This window comes from Mobula birostris, chromosome 14 (assembly GCF_030028105.1).
Source record: "Mobula birostris isolate sMobBir1 chromosome 14, sMobBir1.hap1, whole genome shotgun sequence".
NCBI classification, from domain to species: domain Eukaryota; kingdom Metazoa; phylum Chordata; class Chondrichthyes; order Myliobatiformes; family Myliobatidae; genus Mobula; species Mobula birostris.
In genome coordinates, this window is record NC_092383.1 from 65,897,694 (window position 1) to 65,924,821 (window position 27,128).

General features: G+C 41.0%; 1 protein-coding gene across 3 annotated transcripts in view; it reads left to right on the forward strand.

The window, feature by feature from the left end:
• The first annotated feature begins 14,132 nt into the window (after positions 1-14,132).
• c14h6orf89 (chromosome 14 C6orf89 homolog) overlaps positions 14,133-27,128 on the forward strand; it is a 37,142-nt gene continuing 24,146 nt past the window's right edge. The window contains exons 1-2 of one of the 3 annotated variants that reach the window (XR_011889109.1): positions 14,133-14,382; positions 20,975-21,143. Coding sequence is in view for 2 of the 3 variants with exons in the window: in XM_072278630.1 (XP_072134731.1) it covers positions 14,194-14,382; positions 20,975-21,143 (358 nt within the window). In the remaining variant the exon portion in view is untranslated. The remainder of the gene's footprint in view (positions 14,383-20,974; positions 21,144-27,128) is intronic. The other 2 variants (XM_072278630.1, XM_072278631.1) reach the window with 2 other exon arrangements.

Below are 27,128 nucleotides of genomic sequence, written 5' to 3' on the forward strand. Positions count from 1 at the left end.
AGACAAAATTTATCATGTTAATTTTCAAACAACTGTCTGTACTTGTATGCAAAAACAACTTGGCATCTTCCTCTGTTTTCCTTTAACTTTTCGAACAAACTGAAGCAGTAAGTGAATTTTATTAATTCACGGTATTTTAACCAGAACCATAAAGAACAATGTTCCCTCTTTTTCTAAACAGCTGCACAGGCCAGCCATTGCTCTGAGCAGGAAATCTTTCCATGGGCTGAAAACTGCATGGCTCTTTATATTAACATTATACAAAAGAAAATTCCAGCAGCACGGCAACAAAGGCTATGTGCACAGGAGCATTTCAGTCACTGCGCGGCTGCAGGGAACAGTAATCATTCGTGATTATGGGGATAGTAATTGGCATAGTAATTCAACAATCAGTTAGATCTAACATTAGCAGGATGTGAAAGTATATTAAATAAAACTGGCAACTAGCAAACTGACCAAGAAAGCTAATTGATTGTCAGTTAAAACACATCTGGCTCCCTAACATTTTCTAGGAAGTCAGACTTGCCATCTCGACACAATCTTGTTTATCAGCATCTGGTTCTATACTATGTGATTGATCATTAATGCCCCCTGATGCCACTTAAAACAAAATCTATCAATAACTTCAGACTTTATAGTATTAACTAGTCTGGAGAATACTACAAACAGAAATTACCTTGGGTCAATCTTATCCCTTAATTTTACATTTTACGAAGAAGTTTTATGATGACTAATGATGAAATAATGCTGAAATTCATTAATTTCGATCAATAATGATGAAATTCTCATAAGACAATGACTCCCAAAGGTTTAATATCATAGCCCATTTAATATAAATGAAATTCAGTTGAAACGATTGATTTTTCTCTTAATATTTTTACAATGAAGGAGAACAATATTCCAGTTTCCAGTATCAAGAGGAGCATAATGTATGTTAGAACACAGATGTACGATGTACATAAAATATATTGTTGGAAAAGAACATGTAACAATAGAACAAGCTTTCTAGTTAGGAAAGTGTCCATAATGTGGATTTTCACTGTACATAGCACTTCCTATTACCAGTCAGTGATAGACTATTTCTGATTTACTGGATGAATCGATTCCTGTTTGCATTTTTAATCATTTATGCAGAAAATGATTAAATCATGACACCATCACTGTATATTTTTATATATAAAACAGCATATATATTGTGTAAAATGTTTGTAAAGTCAACTGGTTTTAGAAATAAATACAAGCATCACAGGTTACGGTGTTGTTTCATCATTTCTGTAAATTTGAAACTCCAATAGCTTCAGTTATCAGCGAATATGTTGCACTTCCAAAACTGTATCTATGAATGAGACCCCTGCAACCTGAGTGTTATATTATTCCCTTTACCTTAAAGAGAAGTTGATGCCACTTTGTAAAAAAAAATCTTTGTGTACGCCCATTGATTAGTGGATTTTATACAACAAATGCTACGATAAATTGGTATTCATATTGGTTTATCCTTGTCACATGTACGAAGTGAAAGGCTTTTATTTTCATATCAGGTTAGATCATTCCACACATAATTACATCAAGGAAGTAAGAAGAGAACAGAATGCAAGATCTAGTGTCACAGTTACAGAGAAAGTGCATTGGAAGTAGATTAAAAAAAAGCGTAAGAGTCACAATTAAATGCATTAGGATATCAGGAGTTCATTTTTTAGCATGTAAATGGAACATTGCATCTTAGAAGATCATATTTGTGCATCAGAGATCATGTGTTATGCGTGGAGATCATCTCCCACCAATATGATTAATTCTTTGAAGTAGTTACTGTGAAGATTGATGAGGGCAGGGTGGTAGATATGGCCAATATGGACTTCACTAAGGTCTTTGGTAAGTTCGGCTATGAAAAGTTAGATTGCGGTGGGATCTGGGAAGACAGCAACCTGATACAGAATCAACTTGATCGTAGGAAGCGTCGGGTAATAGTGGAAGGTTCACAAACATGAGAAAATCTGCAGATGCTGGAAATCCAAAGCAACACACACAAAATACTGGAGGAACTTGGCAGGATAAGCAGCATGATGGAAAATTGTGCTTCAGACCAGAGGCCCAAGTTTAGTGTTGTTCTCTAGGGCTTGGTGCTGACCCATTGATATTTGTCATCTCCTTTAATGATTTGGATGAGAATGTGTAAGGTACGGCTTGTACGTTTGCAGACGACACCAAAATAGCTGCTGTCAGTGGGATGGTTAGCAGAAGGATCTTGATCAGCTGTGTAAGTGGGCCAGCATATGACGAATGGAATTTAATTTGGATAAAAGCATTTTGAGAATACAAATGTGGGTAGAACTTTCACAATGAACGGTAGGAGTGCTGTCGAACAGAAAGACCTGGGTGTACAAAAATATAGTTCCCTGAAAGGGCATCACAGGTAGATAGTGTGGTGAAAACAGATTCTGGCATGCTGGCTGTTGTAACGTGAGCATTATTAAAAGTAAGAATCAGAATCAGAATCCTTTATTATCACCAAAGTTTCCCTGAGCTCTCGCTGTACAGAATCAAAAAGCAAACAATAGTGCAAATAATCATGAACTATATACAATGAGGTATACCTGTGTATGTACAGATGGACTTGATTTATAATAGACTAAAATTCAAGTGTTCATGATGGCATATGGAAAGAAACTGTTCTTGTACCTATTTGTCCTGGCATACAGTGATCTAAAGCTCCTACCAGAAGGAAGGAGTTGGAACAGGTGATGTCCAGGGTGTGATGGGTCTACAATGATGCTGCTTGCTCGCTTCCTGACTCTAGATGCATATAAGTCCTGGATCGAGGGCAGCTTCACACCAATAATCCTTTCCGCAGCCCTGATGGTTCTTTGGTTAATACTAATCAGTTAATACTGATGGTTAATACTAATTAGGATAATGGAGGATCCTACTTCTGTTCTTTCCTCTTCCGGTGTGCTTTGTATATAGTGTGCCCGCCATGCCGTACGGGTTGATGAAAGCCTCTGTATGTACATAACGGTTTTGACGTTCGAGATAAAGTTGTTTTGTGTGGCATGAAGTTGTCGAGTTTGCCTTTTTCAAAGTAGAAGTTACTACACTGGCCTTCTTCAGTCAGGATATTGAGAAGAGAAGTTGGGATGTTACGTTGCAGTTGTACATGACATTACAGTGGCCACATTTAAAATGTTCATCCTTCTGTACGTATAATGCCATTAAGCAGGATGTTGCTGAGACCCGAAGGACTGAGTGATGGAGCGAGGTTGAAAAGTTTGGGCATTTTTTTACTATTGCATCGGAGAATATTGCATTACTATTGCATATAGAAATATAGAAAATTACGAAGGGGAATAAATAGCGTGAATGTGCAGAGTCGTTTTCTTAGGGTGGGAGAATCAAGAACTAAACGGCATAGGTTTGAGGTGAGAGGGAAATATTTAATAGGAATCTGAGGGGCAAATTTTTTTCACCCAGAGAATGGTCACTATAATGGAAAGAATTGCTGATGGAAGTGGTTGAGTAAGGTACATAAACAACTTTAAAAGGATACTGACAGGTATATGAATAAGAAAGGTCTAGAGAAATATGCCCCAAACACAGGCAAATGGGACTGGCTCAGATGCAAATCTTCTTCAGCAATGGCCATTTGGGTCGAAGGGTCTGTTTCTGTGCTGTATGACTCTGGCTCTATAATATATGTGCTGAAGAGTCTGATAACAATGGAATAGAAGCCATCTTTCACTCTGGTGCTACATGCTCTCAAGCTTTTTTTTAATTTGCTGTCCATCAAAAGAAGGGAGAAGAAAGAAGGACCTGAGTGAAAGAGTCCATAATCACTTTAGCTATTTTTCCAAGGCAGTGGGACATGTAGACAGAGTCAATGGAGGGAGATTGGTTTGTATGCTAGACTGGGCTGCATTTATAACTCTTTGCAATTACTTCTGGTCTTGGGCAGAGCAATTGCCACATCAACCTGTGATATATTCAGATCAATAATTGGACATCAATAAAATTTGGTAAGAGTCAAAGTTCAAAGTAAATTTTATTATCAGAGTACACATAGGTCACCATATACAAACCTGAGATTCAGTTTTCTGTGGGCATACTCAGCAAATCTACAGAATAGTAACAATAACAGGATTAATGAAAGATAAATGAGAAGATACCAAACTGTACAAATGCAAATTTAAATAAATAGCAATAAATAACAAGAACATAAAATAACAAGATAAAGGGTTCTTAAAGTGAGATCATTGGCTGTGGGAACATCTCAATGGATGGGCAAGTGATTGTAGTTATCCCCTTTTGTTCAAGACCTTGATGGTTGAGGGGCAGTAACTATTCTTGAACCTGGTGGTGTGAGTCCTGAGTCTCCTGTACCGTATACCTGATAGCAGCAGCGAGAAAAGAGCTTGGCGTGGGTGGTGAGGATCTCTGATGATGGATGCTGCTTTCCTACGACATCATTTCATGGGAGGGCCTTACCTTTGATGTACTAGGCTCACTACCTTTTGTAGGATTTTACATTCAAAGGCATTGGCATTTTCATACCAGGCAGGGCTGCGGCCAGTCAATACACTCTCCGCTACATATCCGTAGAAGTTTTTGATGGCATGCCAAATCTCTGCAGACTCCTAAGGAAGTAGAGGTGCTGCTGTCCTTTCTTCACAATTGTATTTACGGTCTGGGCCCAGGACAGGTCCTCTGAAATAGTAACGCCAAGGAATTGTCAAATTCCCTTCAGCCAAATTTTCAATCTCACTCCTGAATGCTGATTTATCACCACCTCTGATATGGCCCACACCAGTGGTGTCATCAGCAAACTTGCATTTGGTTTTGGAGCTGTGTGTAGCACACAGTCACAGGTGTAAAGCAAGTAGAGCAGGGCACTGTGCTGATGAATATCATGGAGGAGATGTTTTTGCCAATCCGAACTAACTGGGGTCTACAAGTGAGTAAACCCAGAATCCAGTTGTACCAGGAGGTACTGAGGCCAAGGTCTTCAAGCTTATTGATTAGTTTTGAGGGGATACTGTAATGGTATTAAATGCCGAGCTGTGATCAACAAAGTGGGTTCTGATGTGTGCAGCTTTGCTGTGCAGATATCCTAGGGTTGAGTGAAGAGCCAGTGAGACGGCATCTGCTGTGGACCTGTTGCTCAGGTAGGCAAATTAGAGTGGAACCAAGTCACTCCTCATGCAGGAGCTAATATGTTTCATCACCAGCCTCTCAAAGCACTTCATCACTGTGGATGTAAGTGCAACTGGGTGATAGTCATTGAGGCAGGTCGCCACACTCTTCTTGGGCATCAATATGATTGAAGCTTGCTTGAAGCAGTTGGGTACCACATACTGCCAAAGCGAGAGATTAAAGATATCAGTGAACACACCAGTCAGATGGCTTTTAATACATGGCCAGGTACCACATCCAGTCCAGATGCTTTCCTTGGATTCATCCACCCGAAGGCAGCTCATGCGTCAGCTTCAGGTACTGAGATCATAGGATGTAGGGCCTTGTGATGGTTTCTCCATCTTCTGACAGTCAAAGTGAGCAATGAAGTCATTGAGCTCATCTGGAAGCAAAGCTCCACTGTCCCCTTTGTCACTTGATTTAACTTTGTAGGAGGTTGTAGCTTTCAAACCCTGCCACAGCTGTCGAGTATCCTTTGTTGATTCCAGTTTGGTCCTAAATCTCTGCTTCACCCATGAGATGGCTTTCCGGAGATCATACCTGCACCTCTTGTGGCATTCTTGATCTCCAGACTTGAAGGCTCCGACTGTAATTTGAAATGCATTGTGATGGGCTGTTTCTTGTTGACAGACAACATCATGCAGTGTCACGAGTTCTTGCTTATGGTTGCCAACTGGTGGTATGGAAGCTGCTGTGAGAATCATGGATGATAACTCCCAAAGCAAATAGAATGGTCTGTACTTGATTGATAGGTGTTCCAAGTGAGGGGAACACGAGTTTGACATACCACTACGTTGGGGCACAAACAAGAATTGACCATAAAGCACATACCACCTCCCTTTGTCTTATCAGAGTATGCAGTTTGGTCCATTCCAAAAATCAAATCTTTCTGGTCTGACTGCTGTGCCCAACATATCTGCACATAACCAAGCTTCAACATGGCAAGCAATTGAGATCTCTCTCATCTGCCTCTGATATAGCAGTCTGGCCCTCAGGTCATCAGTTTTATTCTCCAGTGACTGCACATTCACCAACAAGATGCTGGGTAGAGGAGGCCATATCCCTCTGCATTTCAGCCTGCTTTGGATTCACCCTCTCCTCCCACGCTTTCCACCCTATCGACTGGTCCAGGTCCAAGTGGTTTAGTTGATTGTGAGACTCGAAGATCATTGAAGCCCATTGTTAAGAGGAAATCTACATGCCGCAGATCGCAGCAGAAGTAGTTCAAAAGAAGAATATTTAAGCGGAAATCTAGAACAATTTTCTGCGGCCCACAGAACGTTATTGGGACATGCTGAATTTTAATAGCATTCTGAGGAATTAGAAGTGTTGGTGTGCTTTCTCCGCCTGAGCATCCACGTGGCTGATCCAGGACAAATTGTTGGTGATATTCAGACTTTGGAATGTGAAGCTCTGAACAACTTCAACATCAGCATCACTAATACAGACAGTGGGATATAGTCCATTCCTCTTCCTGGAGTCAACGATCAGGACCTTCATTTTGCTGACATTAACAGAAAGGTTCTTGTTGTCCAAAATCAAATATTAAAAGAAAGAAGCAGGTAAAGTGGCTGAATTAGCAACTGCAAAAGATTGTTGAACTTCCCTCCTGGCCCTACTAGTCTTTCCCACTTCTGATACATTCTACTCCTAATAGATCTAGGAAAATACCAAAGCAAATGTTTTCAGCCAGTAACCTTGTATTGCAAAATCATTTAAAACAATAACTTCATCAAAACCATATACTAAATTAAAACTACTCAATAAAACATGTAGATTATAGGAGCATGAATAAAAGAGATGATTTCACTTAGGTTCGTGACTGAAGATTAAAAAAGGCAGCGCATTGTGGAAGTTTTCAGAGTTGGGTTGCGCCTAAACAGTGAATGGGTTTCATTAGAAAGGGCGAATACAAATAAGGCGGGGGCAAGCAGAGCGGCCATTGTGTGAGTGGGCCGGTGTTAGAGTGGCTTTGGCTCAGCAGGCTCCGGCGAGTTCAGGCTTGAGTGAGGCAAGTATCTGGTAAGCATCTTCTTCATCTTTATTCTTCATTCCTCATCTGTCAGGGCACAGGTAATACAGTGAGAATGATTCTAGGGGCAGTGTTTTGTTCTGTGTGCGAGATGCGGGAACTCTGTGAGCTCTCCAGCCTCTCAGATAACCACATCTGCACCATGTGCACCAAGCTGCAGCTCCTCAAAAAACGTGTTAAGGGACTGGAGCTGCAGTTTGATGAGCTTAGGTTCATACAGGAGACCTGGTCAAGAGTCATAGCGAAGTACAACACAGAAAGTGGCCCTTCAGCCCATCTAGTCCATACCAAAACCATTTAAACTGCCTACTCCCATTGACCTGCACCAGGGCCATAGCTCTCCATTTCCCTGCTATCCATGTACCTATTCAAAATAATCTTAAATGTTGAAATCAAGCTTGCATGCACCACTTGTGCTGGCAGCTCATCCCACCTTTTCACAACCCTCTGAGTGAATAGGTTTCCCCTCATGTTCCTCTTAAAGTTCTCACCTTTCACTCTTAAACCATGATCTCTGGTTGTAGTCCTACCCAACCTCAGTGAAAGAAGCCTGCTTGCATTATCCCTATCTATATGTCTCATAATTTTGTATACCTCTTTTAAATCTCCTCTCAATCTTCTATGTTCTAAATACAGTCCTAACCTTTTCAATCTTTTCTTATAACTCAGGTCCTTCAGACCTGGAAACATCTTTGTAAATTTTCTCTGCACTCTTTCAACCTTGTTTACATCTTTCCTGTAAGTAGATGACCAAAACTGCACACTATACTCCAAATTAGGCCTCACTAACGTCTTGTAAACCTTCCAATGCGCAAATCCATGGTCTCACGAGACTAACGGATGCCTATATAAAACATCTTATACAACTTCAACATAACATCCCATCGCCTGTAGATAGATTGACTTACGAAGGTCAATGTGCCAAAAACTTTCTTTATGACCCTATCTACCTGTGACGCTACTTGTAATGAATTATGTACTTGTGTTCCCAGATCCTTTTGTTCTACAACACTTCTCAGTGCCCTACTGTTCACTGTGTCAGACCTACCTGGGTTCGTCCTTCTGAAGGGCAAAACCTCGCGCTTGTCTGCATTAAATTCCATCTGACATTTTTCAGCCAATGCAGATCCCTCTGTAAGCCATGATAGCCTTCCTCACTGTCCACTACACCACCAGTCTTGGTGTCTTCCACAAATTTGCTGATCCAGTTCAGCACATTATCATCCAGATCATTGATATAGAAGACACACAACAAAGGACCCAGAACTGATCCCTGTGGCACATTACTAGTCACAGGCCTCCAGTCAGAGAGGCAACCCTCTACTACCAGTCTCTGCCTTCTCCCACAAAGCCAATGTCTAATCCAATTTACTACCTCATCCTGAATGTCGAGCAACTGAACTTTCTTGACCAGCCTACCATGCTGGACCCTGTCAAGTGCCTCACTAAAGTCCTTGTAGACAACATCCACTGCCTTGCCTTCATCCACTTTCCTGGTAAATTCCTCAAAAAACTCTATAAGATTAGTTAGACATGACCAACCACGAATGAAGCCATGCTGACTATCTTGAATCAGTCCATGTCTATCCAAATATTTATATACCCAGTCCCTTAGAATACCTTCCAATAACTTTCCCAGATTCACAAGCTTATAATTCCCTGGTTTCTGTTTAAAGCATTTTTTAAAACATTGGAATGACATTGGCTATCCTCTAGTTGTCTGTCCTGTGAGGAAGTGATAGATAGGAGTTACAAGGAAGTAGTCACCCCTAGGTGGCAGGAGGCAGTTAACTGGGTGACTGTCAGGGGGAGGAAGTAAATGGGCAGCCAGTGCAAAGTACCCCTGTGGCCGTTCCCCTGAGTAATAAATATTCCCCTTTGGTTACTAATGAGGGGACGGCCAACTGGGAGAGGCACAGCAAATGGGTCTCTGGCACTGACTCTGATGCCATGATTTGAAGAGAAGGAGAGGTGACGAGGAATGCAGTTGTGATAGGAGATTCCATAGTTAGAAGAATAGAGATGAGATTCTGTGGACGCAATGAGATGCCTGGGTGGCATGTTGCCTGCCAGGTGCCAGAGTCAGGGATGTCTCGGATCTGGTTCAAGGCATTCTAAAGGGGAAGGGTGATCAGCCAGAAACCTTGGTACATATTGGTATCAATGACATGGGAGGTACTGAAGTGAAGTTCGAGGGAACTAGGCAGAAAGCTGAAAAGAAGGGCCTCCATGGTAGTGATCTCCGGATTTCACCTGTGCCCAAGTGCCAGTGAGGGTAAGAATAGGAGGAATTGGCTGGTGAATGCGTGGCTGAGGAACTGGAGCAGGAGCCAGGGCTTCAGCTTTTTGAACCATTGGGATCTCTTCGGAGGAAGATATGACCTGTACAAAAGGGAGAGGTTACACCTGAACCTGAGGGGGACCAATATCCTTCTGGGTAGGTTTGCTAGAGCTGTTTTGGGGGGGGGGGGGTTAAACTAATTTGGCAGGGGAATGGGAACCTGACTGATAGGGCAGAGGTTGGGGTATTTGGTTTACAAACAGAGGCAGTATGTAGTAGGACTGCAAGCAAGAAGCACTGATGATAGGGCAAAATTGCGTCAACAGGATGAGTTCCAATGTAAACGGGGAACAAAATTGGGTGATGAATACAGGACTGACGGCATTATATTTGAATGCACGCAACACACAGAATAAGGCAGATGAACTTGTAGTGCAGTTACAGATTGGCATGTATGACATTGTGGGCATCATTGAATCATGGCTGAGAGAAGATTATAGCTGAGAGCTTAATGTCCAAGGGTACACATTGTATCGAAAGGACAGGCAGGTACCAGAGGGTATAGGAGGGGCGCTGTTGGTAAAAAATGTGATCAAATCATTTGAAAGAGGTGGCATAGGATCAGAAGGTGTTGAACTGTTGTGGATAGAGCCAAGAAACAGCCAGGATAAAAAGACCCTGATGGGAGTTATAGTCAGATGTCCAGAGATGTGGTTGACAAATTGTAATGGGAGATAGAAAATGCATGTCAAAAGGGGATGTTATGATAGTCATGGGGGATTTCAATATGCAGGTAGATTGGAAAAAAATCAGGTTGGTGCTGAAACCCAAAGGGGGAATTTGTAGAATGCCTAAGAGATGCCTTTTTAGAGCATCTCGTGGTTGAGCCCACTGGGGGATCAGCAATTCTGGATTGTGGGTTGTGCAATGAGCTGGAATTGATTAGAAAGCTTAAGGTAAAGGAACCCTGAGGGAATAATGATCATAATATGATAGAAGCCTGAAGGTACACACTTAACAATTCAGGAACAGCTTCTTCCCCTCTGCCATCAAATTTCTGAATGGATAGTGAATTACTGACTGCAATTCACATGTTTATTATTGTGCACTACTGCCACAAAACAACACATTTCATGACATGTGCCAGTGATATTAACCCTGATTCTGATTCATGTAATTTGGGAGTAGGAGGCTAAAGCCAGATATAACAGTACTACAGTGGAGAAAAGGGATTACAGAGGTATCAGAGAGGAACTGGTCAAAATTGATTGGAGGGGGACACTAACAGAGATGATGACAGAGCAGCAATGGCTGGAGATTCTGGGAGTAATTTGGAAGGTGCAGGATAGATACATCCCAAAAAAGAAGTATTCTAAAGGTGGGATGACACAACCATGGCTGACAAGAGAAGTCAAAGCCAACATAAGAGCCAAAGAGAGTGTCATATGGGGAGGGGGGCGCTGGAGGCAGACACAAATGCAAGACACACACACTGAAGTACTAGGAACAGGACTTGGAGTGTCAAGAAAGCAAGGAAAGTGGGGAAGAAAGGTCGCTGGACATTGACACAGGCCCTGGACGAGACTAGGATGCAGGGCCTGGGCTAGGACATGGGCAAGAAACACAGAACCTGGACAAGGAACTAGGAACAAGGAGCCTGGACTAGGGACATGGAACTCTGGAACCAGAGCCTGGGCAAGGACCCAGAACCTGGGTCTTGGTTGGGACTCGGAACCTGCATCTTGACTCGGAACCCAGAACCGGAACCCGGGTCTAGCCTAGGACTCGGAACGAGGATCTTGGCAAGGGCAGGACATAGCTACAGAACAGGACGTGGAACTCCTGCATAGGACAAGGCACATGGACAGGACGAGAACACAAAGCCTCGACTTGGATAGGATGAGGTTCTTGGACTGGCTTGGACAGGACGAGGTTCTTGGACATGGCTTGGACAGGACGAGAGACTCCTGGACAGGACGAGGGAACCCCAGCATCGGGCTGGGTGAGGCACAAGGACAGGACAAGACCCCAAAGCCTTGACTTGGTCTTGGGAGACAGGAACGCAGAACACTGAGCCTTGGTCTTGGGAGACAGGAACACAGAACACAGAACACAGTGCCCTGGTCTTAGGAGACAGGAAATGTAACACAGAGCTAGGATCCCTCCTTGAGAACAGGACATAGGGCTGGGACTCATACACAGAACACAGAGAGACAGTTCCTAACACAAGGTAGCGGCACTCAGCTGGACCTACCTAGCGAAGGCGTGAATGCAGAGATGGTTCCCAACACAAGGTAGCGGCAAACAGCCGGACCTACCTAGCGAAGGCGTGAACACAGAGACGGTTCTCAACACTAGGTAGCGGCAAATGGCCGGACCTACCTAGCGAAGGCGTGGACACAGAGGCAGTTCCAAACAACGATAGACAGTTCCTTATCTAGACACAGTAAGGCTTTGGTCTTGCTCCAGTGGTAGAACTTGACAGCGATACAGACGAGGACGCAGGCGAGGTTGCAGGCATGTCTTCAGGCCAAGGCTTCAGGAGGAAGGTGAAGGGAACAGTCCACAAATGAAGCTGAACCCAGGAGCTATTTATGTAGTCAGCCCAAAATGGGAATCATGTACCTCAATTAAGGCACACAACAGAACAAGGGAAAACCGGAAAACCTGGATTACGGATCAATGGACCGGACCGTGAACCGGAATGCAGACTTTACGGATGGGACCATGACAGAGAGGGCATATAATAGAGCAAATAATAGTGGAAAGTTAGAGAATTAGGAAGCTTTTAGAAATAAACAGAAGGCAACTAAAAAAATCATAAAGGTAAAGATGGAATATGATGTTAAGCTAGCCAGTAATATGAAAGAGGATACTAAAAGTTTCTTCAGATATAGGAAGTGTAAAAGAAAGGCGAGAGAAGATATCAGACCACTGAAAAATGATGCTGGAGAGGTAGCAATGGAGGACAATGAAATGGCGGATGAAATCATTCGGTATAGTTATGACAGAAAGAAGCTGATAAGATTCTTGATTAGTCAGGGCACGAAGGAATAGGGGGAGAAGGCAGGAGATTGAGGCTGAGAGGGAAATGGATCAGCCATGATGAGATAGCACAGCAGACCAAATGGCCTGGATAAGCGGGTTTACGGATCGTGGAAACGGGAAGTGCGGGTTGCGGGTGTTCCAGAATTTTATCAATTTCTTTATCTGTGAGGGTTTATAAGTTCTGAAATCCCTGTCACATAAAATAATTCTAATTTTGCTTTGAGTTATTTCAGATTTTGTGATCCTGAAATCATATTAAAATGTTTCAATGAACCTTGATAAAAGATCTTGGCCGGAAGCACCGACTGTTTTTCTGTTTATTGAAGCCGCCTGCCCTGCTGAATTAAATAACATTTTATTTAAATACTGTTAAATAACAGTAATTATCTGTGCAGCTGTTTACATAGGTATTCTGTGACAAAATATTGTCTGTGAACTACACAGTAAATGGCAAATAAGTTAAGAGCAGATTTTTTCAAGAAAGTAATAACTCCACGATGGCATCCTATCATTGACGGTGCCCTATTTGTTGCACAAATTTTTCCCGATTAACCTTTGGATCTTTCTTGTTAAGTCTCTGCTTTCACTCCTCTAGGTGAAAGAGATTAGGATTTTTTTTTTTGTTTGAGCAACATCTTCCTGACAAAATCTGGCAATGTCAGCGAGCCAAGCCTCCCAATTGAGAGCACCGCAGCGCAACCATTAACTTTCAAGCAAACCCTCCATGCAAAGTTTGCGCATGTGCAGTTCGCCCCAGAGAAGTGAATTCCTTCGCAATTCGGAGTTGTACATTCGACAACGTGGATGTGCTGGAAAGCAACCTTGCTGCGCTATCAGATGTATTTAGTTTAATATATTGGAGTATTTGCCAAGCAACCTACGATTTAAAATTATTTTGAGGCATTATGTACTAAACTGATTCTCCAGACTGATCTTGAAAGTTGGTTTAATTCGGTTTGCTGGCAATGCCAGAAGTTTTGTAGCACGATTCTGTGCCGATCGCAGATTTGATTAAGATTGTCAGGCGCCCACATTGTTTGAAATACACACTGGATACAGGGCTCCTGCAGATGCTGGACGTCCCGAGCAACACCCAGACAAGGTGCTGGGAGAAACTCAGCAAGTTAGGCAGCATTTATTCAGACACGGGGGCAGCCCTGCAGGTAAATGACTGAAACATGACACCAACACCCGGATACTATATAATAAGCCGATCTACTCAAAGTGTAACTGTTACATATATTTTGAAAGTATAACTAACCTGAGTGTCTTAAAAACGTTGCCATATTATTACTACAGTGCAAACCCTTGCAGAGAAAGCAGTCTTTCAGATACAGGTCACTGCTTTTCTATAGCATTGATGTTCAAGGTGCAAGACTAATTTCTTCGGTGACTCAGTGTTATTTCGAGGTCGGTTATTTATGTAACCTCGCCCTGCTACTGGTATTATTTCGTGACTGGTCACTTTAGTTCAGTGCGGGGAGTGTGGCGGTGTGTTATCCCGCAGCTGGTGTTTGCTGGCCTGTTTATTTCCACCCCCCCCCCCCCCCGTGTCCCGTTTCTGTCCGCTGTCTGCGTTAGGCCCCCCCCCCCCGTGGCGAAAGTGCTGCCGGGCCAGGCGGACGTGCCGGCCGGGCAGTGATGGCGGAAGATGGGCGCCGGCCCCAGTGAGCCATGCATCTACGAGAAGCTGGCCGTCAGCGTCGAGGTGCTGCGGCGGTCTGGCGAGCACTATGGCATGTCCGAGCGTGACATCGAGAGGTTCGTGGCCCAGATCCTGGAGACCAACGAGCCGCAGAGGGAGGCGCGCAGATTCCCGCGGCTGCTGGCGGCGGTCAAGGTTAGTGAGCGGCCCCAGGCCTCCGGGACCTGGTGGTGGGGTGACTGACGGACGGATGGTATGGGCTCCGGTTAACAGTGGGGGGCAATTACGTTGGACATCCCAAGGAGGCAGGCGGTACTCGGAGATCCTGTTCCCCTTCAGCCGGTTACAGTTTACAGCGAATTCAAGTTCTGTTGCGTTTGTTGATCATTATTTAAACCCTTTCCACTGTCCCTCCTCTCGACACTACTTGACTTCGGCTGGAACTTTGCAGTGAAAAGTGCAAAGTTTATGAAAAAAATTGTAGTTAATGTAGGTCGGATTTCGTTTCCCCATTTCCAACAAAAGGAAGCGCAGTTTGCTCACAGACGAGCGAGTAATTAAAAGGATGGGGCGGAGTTTCGGACCACGCCCTTACTAACTTTATAATTTGGGTCGGTCAGTAGTAGGTGGTTGTTGTAAAACATGTAAAGCCAGTTAATAAGCAGACATCCCACCCTGCAAAAACTCATTTCAAGGAGGTAGCACCACCAACCCCGCCCCCCCCCGCAACCCCATATCTCTCCCCCACAACCCCATATTCCCCCCCACCCGTCGACCTCCAAGGGTGTATGTATACAGGACATTTGATTATGAAAGAACACAACAATTTATTTGATCACTTATTGAAACTTACACACATATATATTCCTTGTTGAGTATTTTGTTGGCAGTCTCAATGCTAATAGCTGAATGCTAATGCAAATAGCTTTTCTATTTCTTTTGCAAACTTTCCTTGTACAGTACTGTGATGTGGCTTGCTTAGCAGATTTGAGCATTTTGCCGGAAGTCTCAACCTCATAGCAGTCTGTGTCAATGAATTTGTTAATTTTGCAAGACATATTCACAAGATTCACAGTTATATTATCATGGAGTCATTTTTTTATTCTATTACAACTTTAAGCAAGTCTACAGGGAGTTTGGCCTGCAGGGAGGGAGAGAACGTCGACTCAGACCATGAGAGTCCTGCGTTGGGCATTTTCATGCCTTACAAAGCGCAGATTGGAAGTCTGTGTGGGGCGCCACTCCTCGCAAGACACTAGAGCAATGTGTGGTTAAGTGCCTTGCACAAGGACACTAACTTGCTACCACAGCTGAGGCTCGAACGAGCGACCTTCAGATCACTAGATGAAGGCTTTAACCACTCGGCCATATGCCCACAAACATGACATCAATAGAGTAGCTCCTTGGCAGCTAGCCAGCTAGTTTAAATAATGTTAGCTATGCTAATGAATGAATGACACCTGTTAAACTCACCTCAACATGTCTGTTACAGTCATTTAACCTAGTGGTCCCCAACCACCGGGCCACGAGCATGTGCTACTGGGCTGCTAGGAAATTATATGATTTGGCGATATGAACCGATATGAGCCAGCTGCACCATTCCTCGTTCCTTGTCACGACCACTCTTGAACTTGAACTCACGCAAGGTCCGCGATGCACAAAAGGTTGGGGACCCCTGATTTAATCCACCGTGGGCAGTAGAAAAGTCACTGTTGCAAACAGTGCAGTGAGCAACACTGTCATTATTTTTGACCCCTATTTGGTAGGGGTACACTTCAGTGTAGTCTGGGGTGACGTACTTTTTATATTTTCTCTTTTTTTGGAATACTCTGCCATGGTGCTGCAGGACACTAAACTGAACTGATGGATAATGAAAGAGAGAGAGAGAGGTCAACTGTAAAGCCTGGCCACCACAGAGAAAACTGATAGGTCTACTTAGCACGAAGAGAGACCAATCAGGATTTTCTCCCCCCTCTCTCCCCACCTCTCTCTCCCCCCCCTCTCTCCCCCCCCCTCTCTCTCCCCCTCTCTCTCCCCCCCTCTGAGGCTTTATAAGATATGGTGAAGCCCCACTTGGAGTATTGTGAGCAGTTTTGGTCTCTTTATCTAAGAAAGGACATGTTGACATTGGAGGAGGTCAAAGGAGGTTCACAAAAAAGATTCCAGGAATGAAAGACTTACCATATGATGAGCGTTTGATGGCGGCTCTGGGCCTGGACCTTCTAGAATTTAGAAGAATGAGAGGGGATCTCTTTGAAACCTATCGAGTACTGAAAGGCCTAGATAGAGTGGATGTGGACAAGATGTTTCCTATAGTGGGGAAGTCCAGGACAAGGGGGCACAACCTCAGAATAGAGAGATGTCCGTTTAGAACAGAGATTAAGAGAAATTTCTTTAGCCAGAAAGTGGGGAATCTGTGGAATTCATTGCCACAAGGTGGCTGTGGTGGCCAAATCATTGGGTATATTTTAGGTGAAGGTTGATAGGTTCTTCATCAGTCAGGGCACGAAAGGTTATGGGGCGAAGGCAGGAGAGTAGGTTGAGAGGAAAATGGATCAGCCGTGATCGTATGGCAGAGCAAATTTGATGGGGCACATGGCCTAATTCTTTCCTATGTCAAATGGTCTAACCGTATGTTGCCCTCCAAGTTGCACATCATTATAATTTAGAAATATATCATTATTCCGTCATCATTCTGGAACTCAATCCCCATTTGAATTGGGGTACCTTCACCAGAATGACAGCAACTGTTTAAGAAGTTAGCTGACCAATATTTTATCAAGGGCATTTAGGGATGCTAATAAATAATTTCTTGCCAGGAATGTCCAAGTCCTGAATGAACTGAATAAATGAAATAGATGACCTCTTTTGCTCTATCAAATTTCTGGAACTTGATATAGAAAAACAACTTGGAGGAACCTAATCACAAAGCTGGGATGAAGTGCTTTGGTGATGAAGCATCTTAGCTCCTGCCTGAGAAGTGACTTGCATTAGCTCCATTTCGCCTACCGGCACAACAGGTTCACAGCAGATGCTATTTCATTGGCCCTTCACTCAACCCTGGAGCATCCGGACAGCAAAGATGCATATATCAAAATGATTTTTATTGACTACAGCTCAGCCGTCAATATTATCCTCTCCTCAAAACTAATCAATAAGCTTCAAGACCCTGGCTTCAATACCTCTTTGTGCAATTGGATCCTCAATTTCCTCACTTGTAGATTCCAGTCAGTTTGGATTCACAACACTGTCTCCTCCACCATCTCCATCAGTACAGGTGCACCACAAGGCTGTGTGCTTAGCTCCCTTCTCTACTCACTTTTTACTTAGGGCTAAGAACAGCTCCAGTGCCATACTCAGGTTTGCTGGCGATACCACTGTTGTTGGTCGATGCAAAGGTGATGACAAATCAGCATGTAGGAGGGAGATGAAAATCTGTCTGAGTGGTGCCACTCAAGTGTCAGCAAGGTCAAGGAGATGATTTATTGGCTTCAGGAGGAGGAAACTGGAGGTCCATGAGCCAGACGTCATTGGGGGATCAGAGGTGGAGAAGGACAGCAACTTTGAATTCCTTAGTATTATTTCAGAGGATCTGTCCTGGGTCCAGCACTTAGGTGCAGTTATGAAGAAAACACCACAGTGCCTCTATTTAGAAATTAATGAAGATTCTGTATGTGTATACAGCACAGAAAACTTGTTCATTTGGCCCTTCTATCTGTGCCGAAACATTATTCCGCTAGTTCCATTGACCTGCATCCAGTCCATAACCCTCCAGACCTCTCCCATCCATGTGTCTATCCAATTTATTCTTAAAACTTAAGAGTGAGCCCACATTTACCACATCAGATGGCAGCTCGTTCCACACTCCACCACTCTCTGAGTGAAGAAGTTCCCCCTAAACCTTTCCCTTTTCACTCTAAAGCCATGTGCTCTAAAACTTTGACAAGTTTCTACAGCTGCGTGGTGGAGAGTATATTGACTGGTTGCATTGTGGCCTGGTATGGAAACACCAATGTCCTTGAACAGAAAATCCTACAAAAAGTAGTGGATACGACCCAGTTTGTCACAGGTAAAGCCTTCCCCACCATTGAGCACACTTACATGGAATGTTGTCGCAGGAAAGCAGCATTCATTATTAAGAACCCCCACCACCCAGATTATGCTCTCTTCTTGCTGCTACTATCAGCAAAGTTCAAAGCAAATTTTATAATCAAAGTATCTATATGTCACCATATACAACACTGCAATTCATTTTCTTGTGGGCATAGTCAATAAATTATAGAATAACAACCATAAGAGAATCAATGAAAGTTTGCCCAACTAGGGTGTTCAACTAGAGTGTAGAAGACAACAAACTGCAAATACAAAAAGAAGAAATAATAATAATAATAATAAATCAGCAACTGTTGCTGAACCTGATGGTGTGAGTCATGAGGCTCCTGTACCACCTTCCTGACAGTAGCAGTGAAAAGAGAGCATGTCCTTAGTGATGGTGGTCCCATATGATGGATGCTACTTTCCTGCGACAGTGTTTCATGTAGATATGCTCAATGGTTGGGAGTACTTTACCTCTGATTGGCTGAGGCATATCCACTACTTGTTGCAGGATTTTCCATTCAAGGGCATTGACATTTCCATCCAGGCTGTTATGCAGCCAGTCAATATACTCTCCACTGCACATCTATAGAAGTTTGTCATAGTGTTAAGAAGAACGTACAGGGGCCTCAGGATGCAAACCACCAGGTTCGGGAAGTTGTTACCCCTCAACCATCAGGCTCTTGAACCAGTGGGGATAACCTCACTCAACTGTACTCTCCCCATCACTGAACTATTCCCACAACCAACAGGCTAACTTTAAAGGACTCTTCATCTCATGTTCTTGATATTTATTACATTCTTATTTATTATTATTTCTTTTTTCGTCTTTTGTATTTACATTTGCCTTTTGCATGTTGGTTGGTTGTCTATCTTGTTGGGTGTGGTCTTTCATTGATTCTGCTATGTTTCTTGGACTTACTGAGTATGCCTGCAAATAAACAAATCTCAGGGTTATATTTGGTGACAATATGGTGACGTGTTGATAATAAATTTACTTGAACTTTAAGAAGGATATTCACTGCTACATTCCCAAATGTAATTAGGGATAACTGCACCCTATGAGTGAATTTAAAAAAAAGTAGGCCACATGGCGAAATTTGTAAAGTAACCCTTTTTGATTTCAAGGCTTCTTCTCAAAGTATAGATATTAGCTGCTTTCAGAGCAGAGTTTCATCCGAAGTATTTAATGTTTGGAGAACAAATGAAATCCTGAAGATGGCTAAATCATTATTATTGTTTCAAATTTTGAAAATATTTCCTGATGGGTTTACAGAATTAACAAGATATATGGTAAGAAGCACGTGTGAAATGTTTCCTGAATTTATGTGACTGCTTTGCCTATCTCATTTTGTTAACGAGTGAAGCAGACGGTCATAATGCACTCCCTGAAATACTTTAAAAATGGAATTGATTTTAATTGTGGTAATGTTTTTTTTTGCTGAGTAGTGAATATCATGTGATTGTTTAATGATAAACGGTTTTATCGTGTTAGTTTTCCTTTTTGTATCATTCAGCATCAGGTAGTTGGAACTTTAGGACTAATGAATGGATTTTTAAAATGCTTGATTAAAGAAACAATCTTTGTTAACATCTGAAATAGTCATAAAAATGTATTGTACTTCTTAATTTCTAATGTTCTTTGTTTACTGTGTTTTAATTGATTTCTAAATTTTCACTATTAATACACAGGTAGAAATATCTTGGGATGTATTAAATCATGATGAACTGCTGTTTAAGAATAAAGATAAAAGTAAACAATAATCATTGCTATTGTCACGAATGAATTGGATTTCATATCAAAGAAAGGGTGATTTTAATAGTAAAAATATCATTTGTATGTATACAATAATTTCACCCATTAAATGCATAAGGAAGGGATTCACCTACTAATCGTACAAGAGAAAGAATGACAAACCAATGAATAAGGAGATGTGAGCCAGAATAGAGGGATGGGGAAATGAAAATCTAATGAAGGGAATAAGAGAAATGTGGAAAGGCAAATAGTATTTAGGGATGAGAGAATATCAGCATGGTGAGAGGATAATGTGAGTAGTACCAGATAAATTGATGTTCATCCAGGTGTGATTATGGCAGACAATATCAATACAACAGTTCTTGTTAATGGGCTGATTGTAAGCAGACCTTTTGCGTATAAGTAATCAGTCTCCTGTTCTAAGGGTTGAACTTTTTTCAGTGAAGGAAACAATGAAGGGGTGAATCAATTCTTCTCGGGCTTCCAGCTGGGTACAGGTAACTATTATTTATACCACCAGACTAGGCATGCGCAGGCATCATCCTGATGAAATTGGCAGAGTTTGTAATTGAAACGTTGGTTATAACTGAACCTGGCTAGGTTATAATTGAACCTCTACCTGTACCTGGCTAGAAGCCCAAGAAGAGTTTATTTGTCGTATATGCTGGGAAAGCCCTAGCTCCTTTTTCAATGAATGGGTGTTTTGAATAGTTGTGAAAACTTGCACTTTCATTTGTGTTATGCTTTTAAAAATCCATTGCTCACTTTTGGAGCTGAAAGTCTGTTGCTAAAGTAGGACAAAGAGCATCATAGATATTAGGGTTACAAATTGAGTAAACTGTTAAAAGTAGAGATATCTTTGTTAACTTGCTCAAGTTAATTTATGTTGTAATTTCAAATTTTGATAAAAATAAAATTATCTTTGTCTTCTGACAGATTGTGATTGCTCTGGGGCTCCTTATAATAACAGCCTGTTCCTTCATCAGTCCGTATAGCAGATCTCATTACCAAAGTAAAGTTACAGAAGATCAGGATCGGAAGAATCTAATAATTGGTCATATCCGTCTTTTACATTTACCTATTGCAAAGAAGTACAATCTGGAAGGTAATGGATTTTGTTTTTAAAGATTAGCTTTTTTGTTGCAAGGTTTTGAAACCTCGTTGGAGATCACAGTGTGCATATGAATTTTGTGCAACCATGTGGAATATATTTGGATTTTCAAACTCAAATGAAAAGCTTAGAGTCATGGCATGGATTACGCCCTTTAGTGCAACTTGGCTGTACCAACCAAGAAGTCTTCCTGAATTGGTCCCATTTACTGCATTTGGTACATATCCTTCCTATCCTTGTACCTGATCAAATGTCTTTTCATTGTAATTGTTCCTGATTCTACCACTTCCTCTGGAAACTCCTTTTAAATACCCATCATGTTCTATGTGAAATAATCCTGTCCTTTAGAGGGCAGAGGTTTAAAGTGAGAAGGGAAAGAATTAAAGAGGACCTGAAGGCAGGTTTTTCGTGTACAAGATGGTGGATCTTTGAAAAGAGTTGCCATAGGAAGTCATAGAGACAGGTTTTAGACTCCCTTGCCTTCGGGTTGGATGGGGGGAGGGGGGAGAGAAAGACTGACAATCTATCTTTTCTCTGTCCCTTAGGAATTTACAAATCTGTATAAAGTCGCCCTTTAGCCTCCATCGCTCCAGTCTCTCCTCATAACTTAAGCTCCCCTGTCTCCGCAACATCCTTGTGTATCTTTTTTGCACCATCTCTAGGTTAATCACATCCTTTCTATAGAGTGGCAACTAGACCTGCACACATTATTCCATGTGCAATCTCATCAACATCTTGTACAGCTGTAACATGACAACCCACTATTGTACTCGGTGCCCCATCAAATGAAGGCAAACACGCCATATGCCCTTCTTCACCATCTTGCCTACTTGTGTCGCAGGGGAACTATATATTTCTACCTCTAGGTTTCTGTATTCTATAACATGTTCCAGGGCCTCACTGCTCCACACTGGTCAGATGCACAGAAGTGAAGCAGAGACGAGCTTAATTCTGCCAGAAGGTTCCTGGGCAGCTCCATTACATCCAAAAAATCTATTGCCTTCAGTATTAAACTGTGGAAGTCATTGCCACAGATGGCTGTGGAGGCCAAGTCATTGGGTATATTTAAAGCAGAGGTTGAGGGGTTCTTGATTAGTAAGGGCATCAAGGGTTACGGGGAGAAAACAGAGTGGGGTTGAGAGGGATAATAAATCAGCCATGATGGAACGACGGAGCAGGCTCGAATGCCCTAATTCTTTCCAATGTTTTACGGTCTTGTAAACTCTACTCTTGAGACATGCATCAGATTATCACTGAATCATTATTTACATTGCAAATATGATTTGAATCTGCTTTCCTTTATGACATCAGGTACATTTTATGGAGGAGATATTATCTTAAACATAAATTATTTTAATTAAAAAAGACATGATTTGTAGATGATAATATCCTTGGAATCAATATTATTGCTAAAGGACTGAAGAATTTGCATTTTAAAATACTTGCTTTCCTTGATCAGAATGAGATTCTAAATATAAGAGTATTCAATATTTAACTAGACAGGTGGAAGCCAAGTGAGCGAGTGACTGTTTGTATGTTGAAAATGAGTGATTAAAGTGAAGGTGGGGAAGAAAAACTGGAGTTGATAGGGAAAAAGAGAGAAACCAGGAGAGACTTCTAATAAAAGATTATGATCTTAGGTTTTAAATTTACTGGTGTAAATGGGCAGATATAATGTGATTATTCTTCATATCAAGACACAAGCAGACCCTGATAAGAATCACTTGTGTAGATAGTAGAAAGGCTCCATTTTCCTCTCTTTTTCTAAGCTTGCCATCCTGGTTGCTGACCATTCCTGATCCAATACCTTTACTTGTGGGCCTTATAAACAGCTGCAATTTTGATCTTGTTCTGTATATTTTTCTGGATGATTTAGGTTTATTTCTCTTTCCATCTTCTGGGTGCAATGCCTAATATCCAAGACACACAAATAAGTGTTTACAAAACGTGCTTGCACAAAGTTTGTGGCAGTGCATGTTTCTTATTGGAATTTTAAAATATATCATCTTCAGTCATATATCTAGTCAATGTTGTTATAAACTTAATCAAGCACAGTTTAATGTGGACAAGAAGAGTATTGCATATACTAAGTAGGTCAGGCAACATCTGTGGAAAGAGATACAGAATTAATGTTTCATGTTCAAAACACTTTGTCAAAACCAGGAGAAAAGAGTTCTAAGTTACAGAGAAGGTCGGTGAGAGGAATGGGTAGAGGTATTCCCTTTGTCCTGATAGGTAAGACCAAATGGGCTAATGTGGCAGTTAGAGGAAGGTTACGTTTCTTTGTGTTTCGTATTGCTGTTAGTCGGGCTATCTATGGCACATTCCCAGTAGGTCACTCTACAAATGGAGAGAGAACAACTGAGCCAGAACAACAAGGGTGACTTGCAGAAATGGCTAGTTCTTATACTTCGACTTTAAAAAAAGGAATGATTTGTAGATAACAATATCCTTGGAATCAATATTACTGATAAAGGACTGAAGAATTTGCATTGTAAAATGCTTGTTTTCCTTGATCAGAATGGGAGACTTAATATTAGAGTATTGGATATGAAACTGGACCCCAGGAAGCGAGTTCTTTGAAATCAGGCAGTTTAATACTCAGTCTGGAAGGTTGCAGTGTGTTTATACAGAAGATGAGTTGTCCCTTAAATTGTGATAAAAGGCTTCCTGGGTGTTCACAGCCGTTTCTATTCTTATTTCAGATTTCCAGCATGTGCACTTTCATGAGATCATACTTCCTGTAAACTAAATTCGTACTGACCCTGGCTTCCCATTTGGAAAGAAAGTTGAAAGAAGTTTAGAAATAACTTAATTCAGCTCTGAATGTAGAATATTTTAAATTCATGATTAGTCTAGCTTTTTCAAAATATTTCTAATGCAGTTTGTTTCACAGCTGACAATGCATTTTTCTTTTCTTTCTTTTTCAATCTTTTTATTAGTTTCATAATAATACACATAGCATAGTAATGGTACAAAGTTATTGGGAATACGTTGTTATAATTGGCATAGCTAATTAAAAAGCCAGTTGATACTTAAATGATAAAACTCCCAATTATATAGGATACAGATGAACAATATAAAACAAAGAAAAAATCTGAAAAAAAACATGAAAAAGAAAAAAAATAAAACTATAACCCTCCCAAAAAAACCAATCTAAACAGTATTAATCAACTAAACTAAAAACAAAGACATGGGCTGTTATATAACATCATAAAAAAAGGAAACCTTAGTGTCGATGACTCCGTTCCTCTCAACCAATATTACAAAGAAATAAAATAAGTTTGGAAAAGGTCAAATTATGACATATGAAAATGTTAAATAAATGGCCTCCAAGTCTTTTCGAATTTAATAGAGGGATCATAAACAACACTTCTAATTTTTTCCAAATTTAAACACAGCATAGTTTGAGAGAACCAATGAAATGTGGTAGGAGGATTAATCTCTTTCCAATTCAGCAAAATGGATCTTCTAGCCATTAATGTAAGAAATGCAATCATCCAACGAGCTGAACAGGTTAAAGTTTTCTAATTCACTGTCAATCAAAAACCATTAAACAGAAGTGTTTACAACTTGTTGAGTGATGATGGCACTGTTTTCAAATTTTGCATAGGATTTCTTAGCTCTCTGGTATTTCCAGGGGTACAGTTTTTTTTTGGTTAGATATCCATGTGTATTTTTATTTTGTATATGGTACCTACACTCAGAGGCCACTTTATTAGATATGTCCTGTACCTAATAAAGTGGCCACTGTCTATGTTTGTGGTTTTCTGCTGCTGTAGCCCTCCAACTTCAAAATTCGATGTGTCACGTGTTTAAAGCTGCTCTTCTGCACACCACTGTTGTAACGCATGGTTATTTGAGTTTCTGTAGCCATCCTGTCAGCGTGAACTAGTCTGGTCATTCTCCGCTGACCTCTCTCATTAACAAGGCGTTTTCACCCGCAGAACTGAAATTTTTTTTTGTTCTTCATTACCTTTCTTTGTCATCTCTACAGACTGTTGTATGTGAAAATCCCAGGAGATCAGCAATTTTTTGAGATGTTCAAAACATCCCCTCTGGCACCAACATAATCATTCCATGGCCGATGTCACTTAGATCACATTTCTTCCCCATTCTGATGTTTGGGCTGAATAACAACTGAACCCCTTGACCATGTCTGCATGCTTTAATGCATTGAGTTGCTGGCATGTAATTAGCTGATTAGATATTTGCATTAACGAACAGCTATACGTGTGAACTAAGTAGCCACTGAGTTAATGTGGTTATTAATGTCCTGTCCTCTCTTCTTTTCCCTAGTATTGTTTGCAATACTCCTACTTTTAGTTGTGTAATTTCTAAAGCCGCTTAATGTATGATTTATTGTGCATTGCATTATAAGTTGGAATTTGCTCATTTCAGAGCCTGAGCACTTTATCATAGCTGATATTTAAGTGCAAAGGAGTATCTGAGTGGTTCCATTAATTCAGTCATTGCTGACTTTTGAGGATGTATGCTCTATTATAGGAACCAATGATCAGTACCATCAAAACAATTATTAATTTATATTCTTTCAATATTAGGGCATACTGTGTGGCATAATTGGCTATTATTATTGTCAAATATACCAAAGTACAGTGAAGATTTTCTCTTGCATACTGTTCCTACAGATCAATTCATTACGCAGTGTACTGAGGTAGTTCCAGCTAAAACAGTAACAGATGCAAAATAATGAAAAAGTGCACTTACAAATGGAATTTAGTTCAGATTTAGATTAGCAGACAAAAACATATTAATTGTGGGTGTGTATTTTTAATAACATGGGAAACATTGCTGAATGTTTATTTTGGATTCATTGCTGTGCTTGGACACAATTATCATTTCCAGCCATGGAATTTTAAAAGTCTTCTAGTCTTTGTAATACATCTGGAAGTTAGAAGTATCTTGTAACACATTTGAAACAGTAAATCATACAAAAGGAAGACAACTGCATGACATTGCTTTATTTTAACTTTCACTTCAGCTGTAGGTGGCATCTAACCTTGGCATTTAGAACTATAATGCATTACAGAAAGGCAAGTCCTTGTGTTAAGTGCAAAACATTCAATATTGAGGTAACAAACTGCGACCATATTGAGGTGGAAAGCTTCTTTGCTTTTTAAATACATAAAAATAAGATTGTGTTGACATTGAGCCATAATTGTAATGAATACAAGAGTTCAGTTTAGTTTAATACAAGCAGTTTTAGTAATAGTAAACCTTTAACTATCCTGTTACCCAGGATTTGTCTTATTCATTCATTTGATAAGATCCTGAATTTTTCATTCTCACCAAACGAAATTGCAGTGTGCCTCGTAGCCTGAAGCAATATTGGTACACACGAAGATAAAAATCTGTGGCAAGTTGTGACTTTGACCTGACATTAATTTCTGTAGGGCAAGAGTAAATATAGATAAGATGTGCAGGCCTTCGCAAATAAAAGTTTTCAGAAGTTTTTCTTTGACTTGCAACTTTTTAAAATTAATTCTCTGAGATGATATAATAGTCATGGTCAGTATCTTAAGAATCCACAATCACCTTGATTTGTTTTCAGGTAGAGAAGTGATGATCTGGTGGATTTTTGCATTTGAAACCTGTTTTAAGCAAAATATTTGTCTCTTTTTCAGTATTGCTTGTATTGGCATAAAATTCTAGATCTCGGTTTTATAATTGGACTCATAAAGTGCAATTACACTAAATATATCCAAATAATTAATTGTGTTGCACTTGTAATGTGCTTAATTTTCCGTACTTTATGTTAGGAAGATCTCACATCATGGAGGGCAGATCAGGACTAGAAGAGTGAGTGGAACTTATTGAAATGTATAAGTTTCTGAGGATCTTGATAAGGTGGATATTGGCAAAGTTTCCTTAGTGAGGGAGAATATAAGATGAGGGGTTCACTTGTTTTAAATCAAGCAGTCCCTCATTTAATGTAAATGTGACATGCAGATTTTTTTC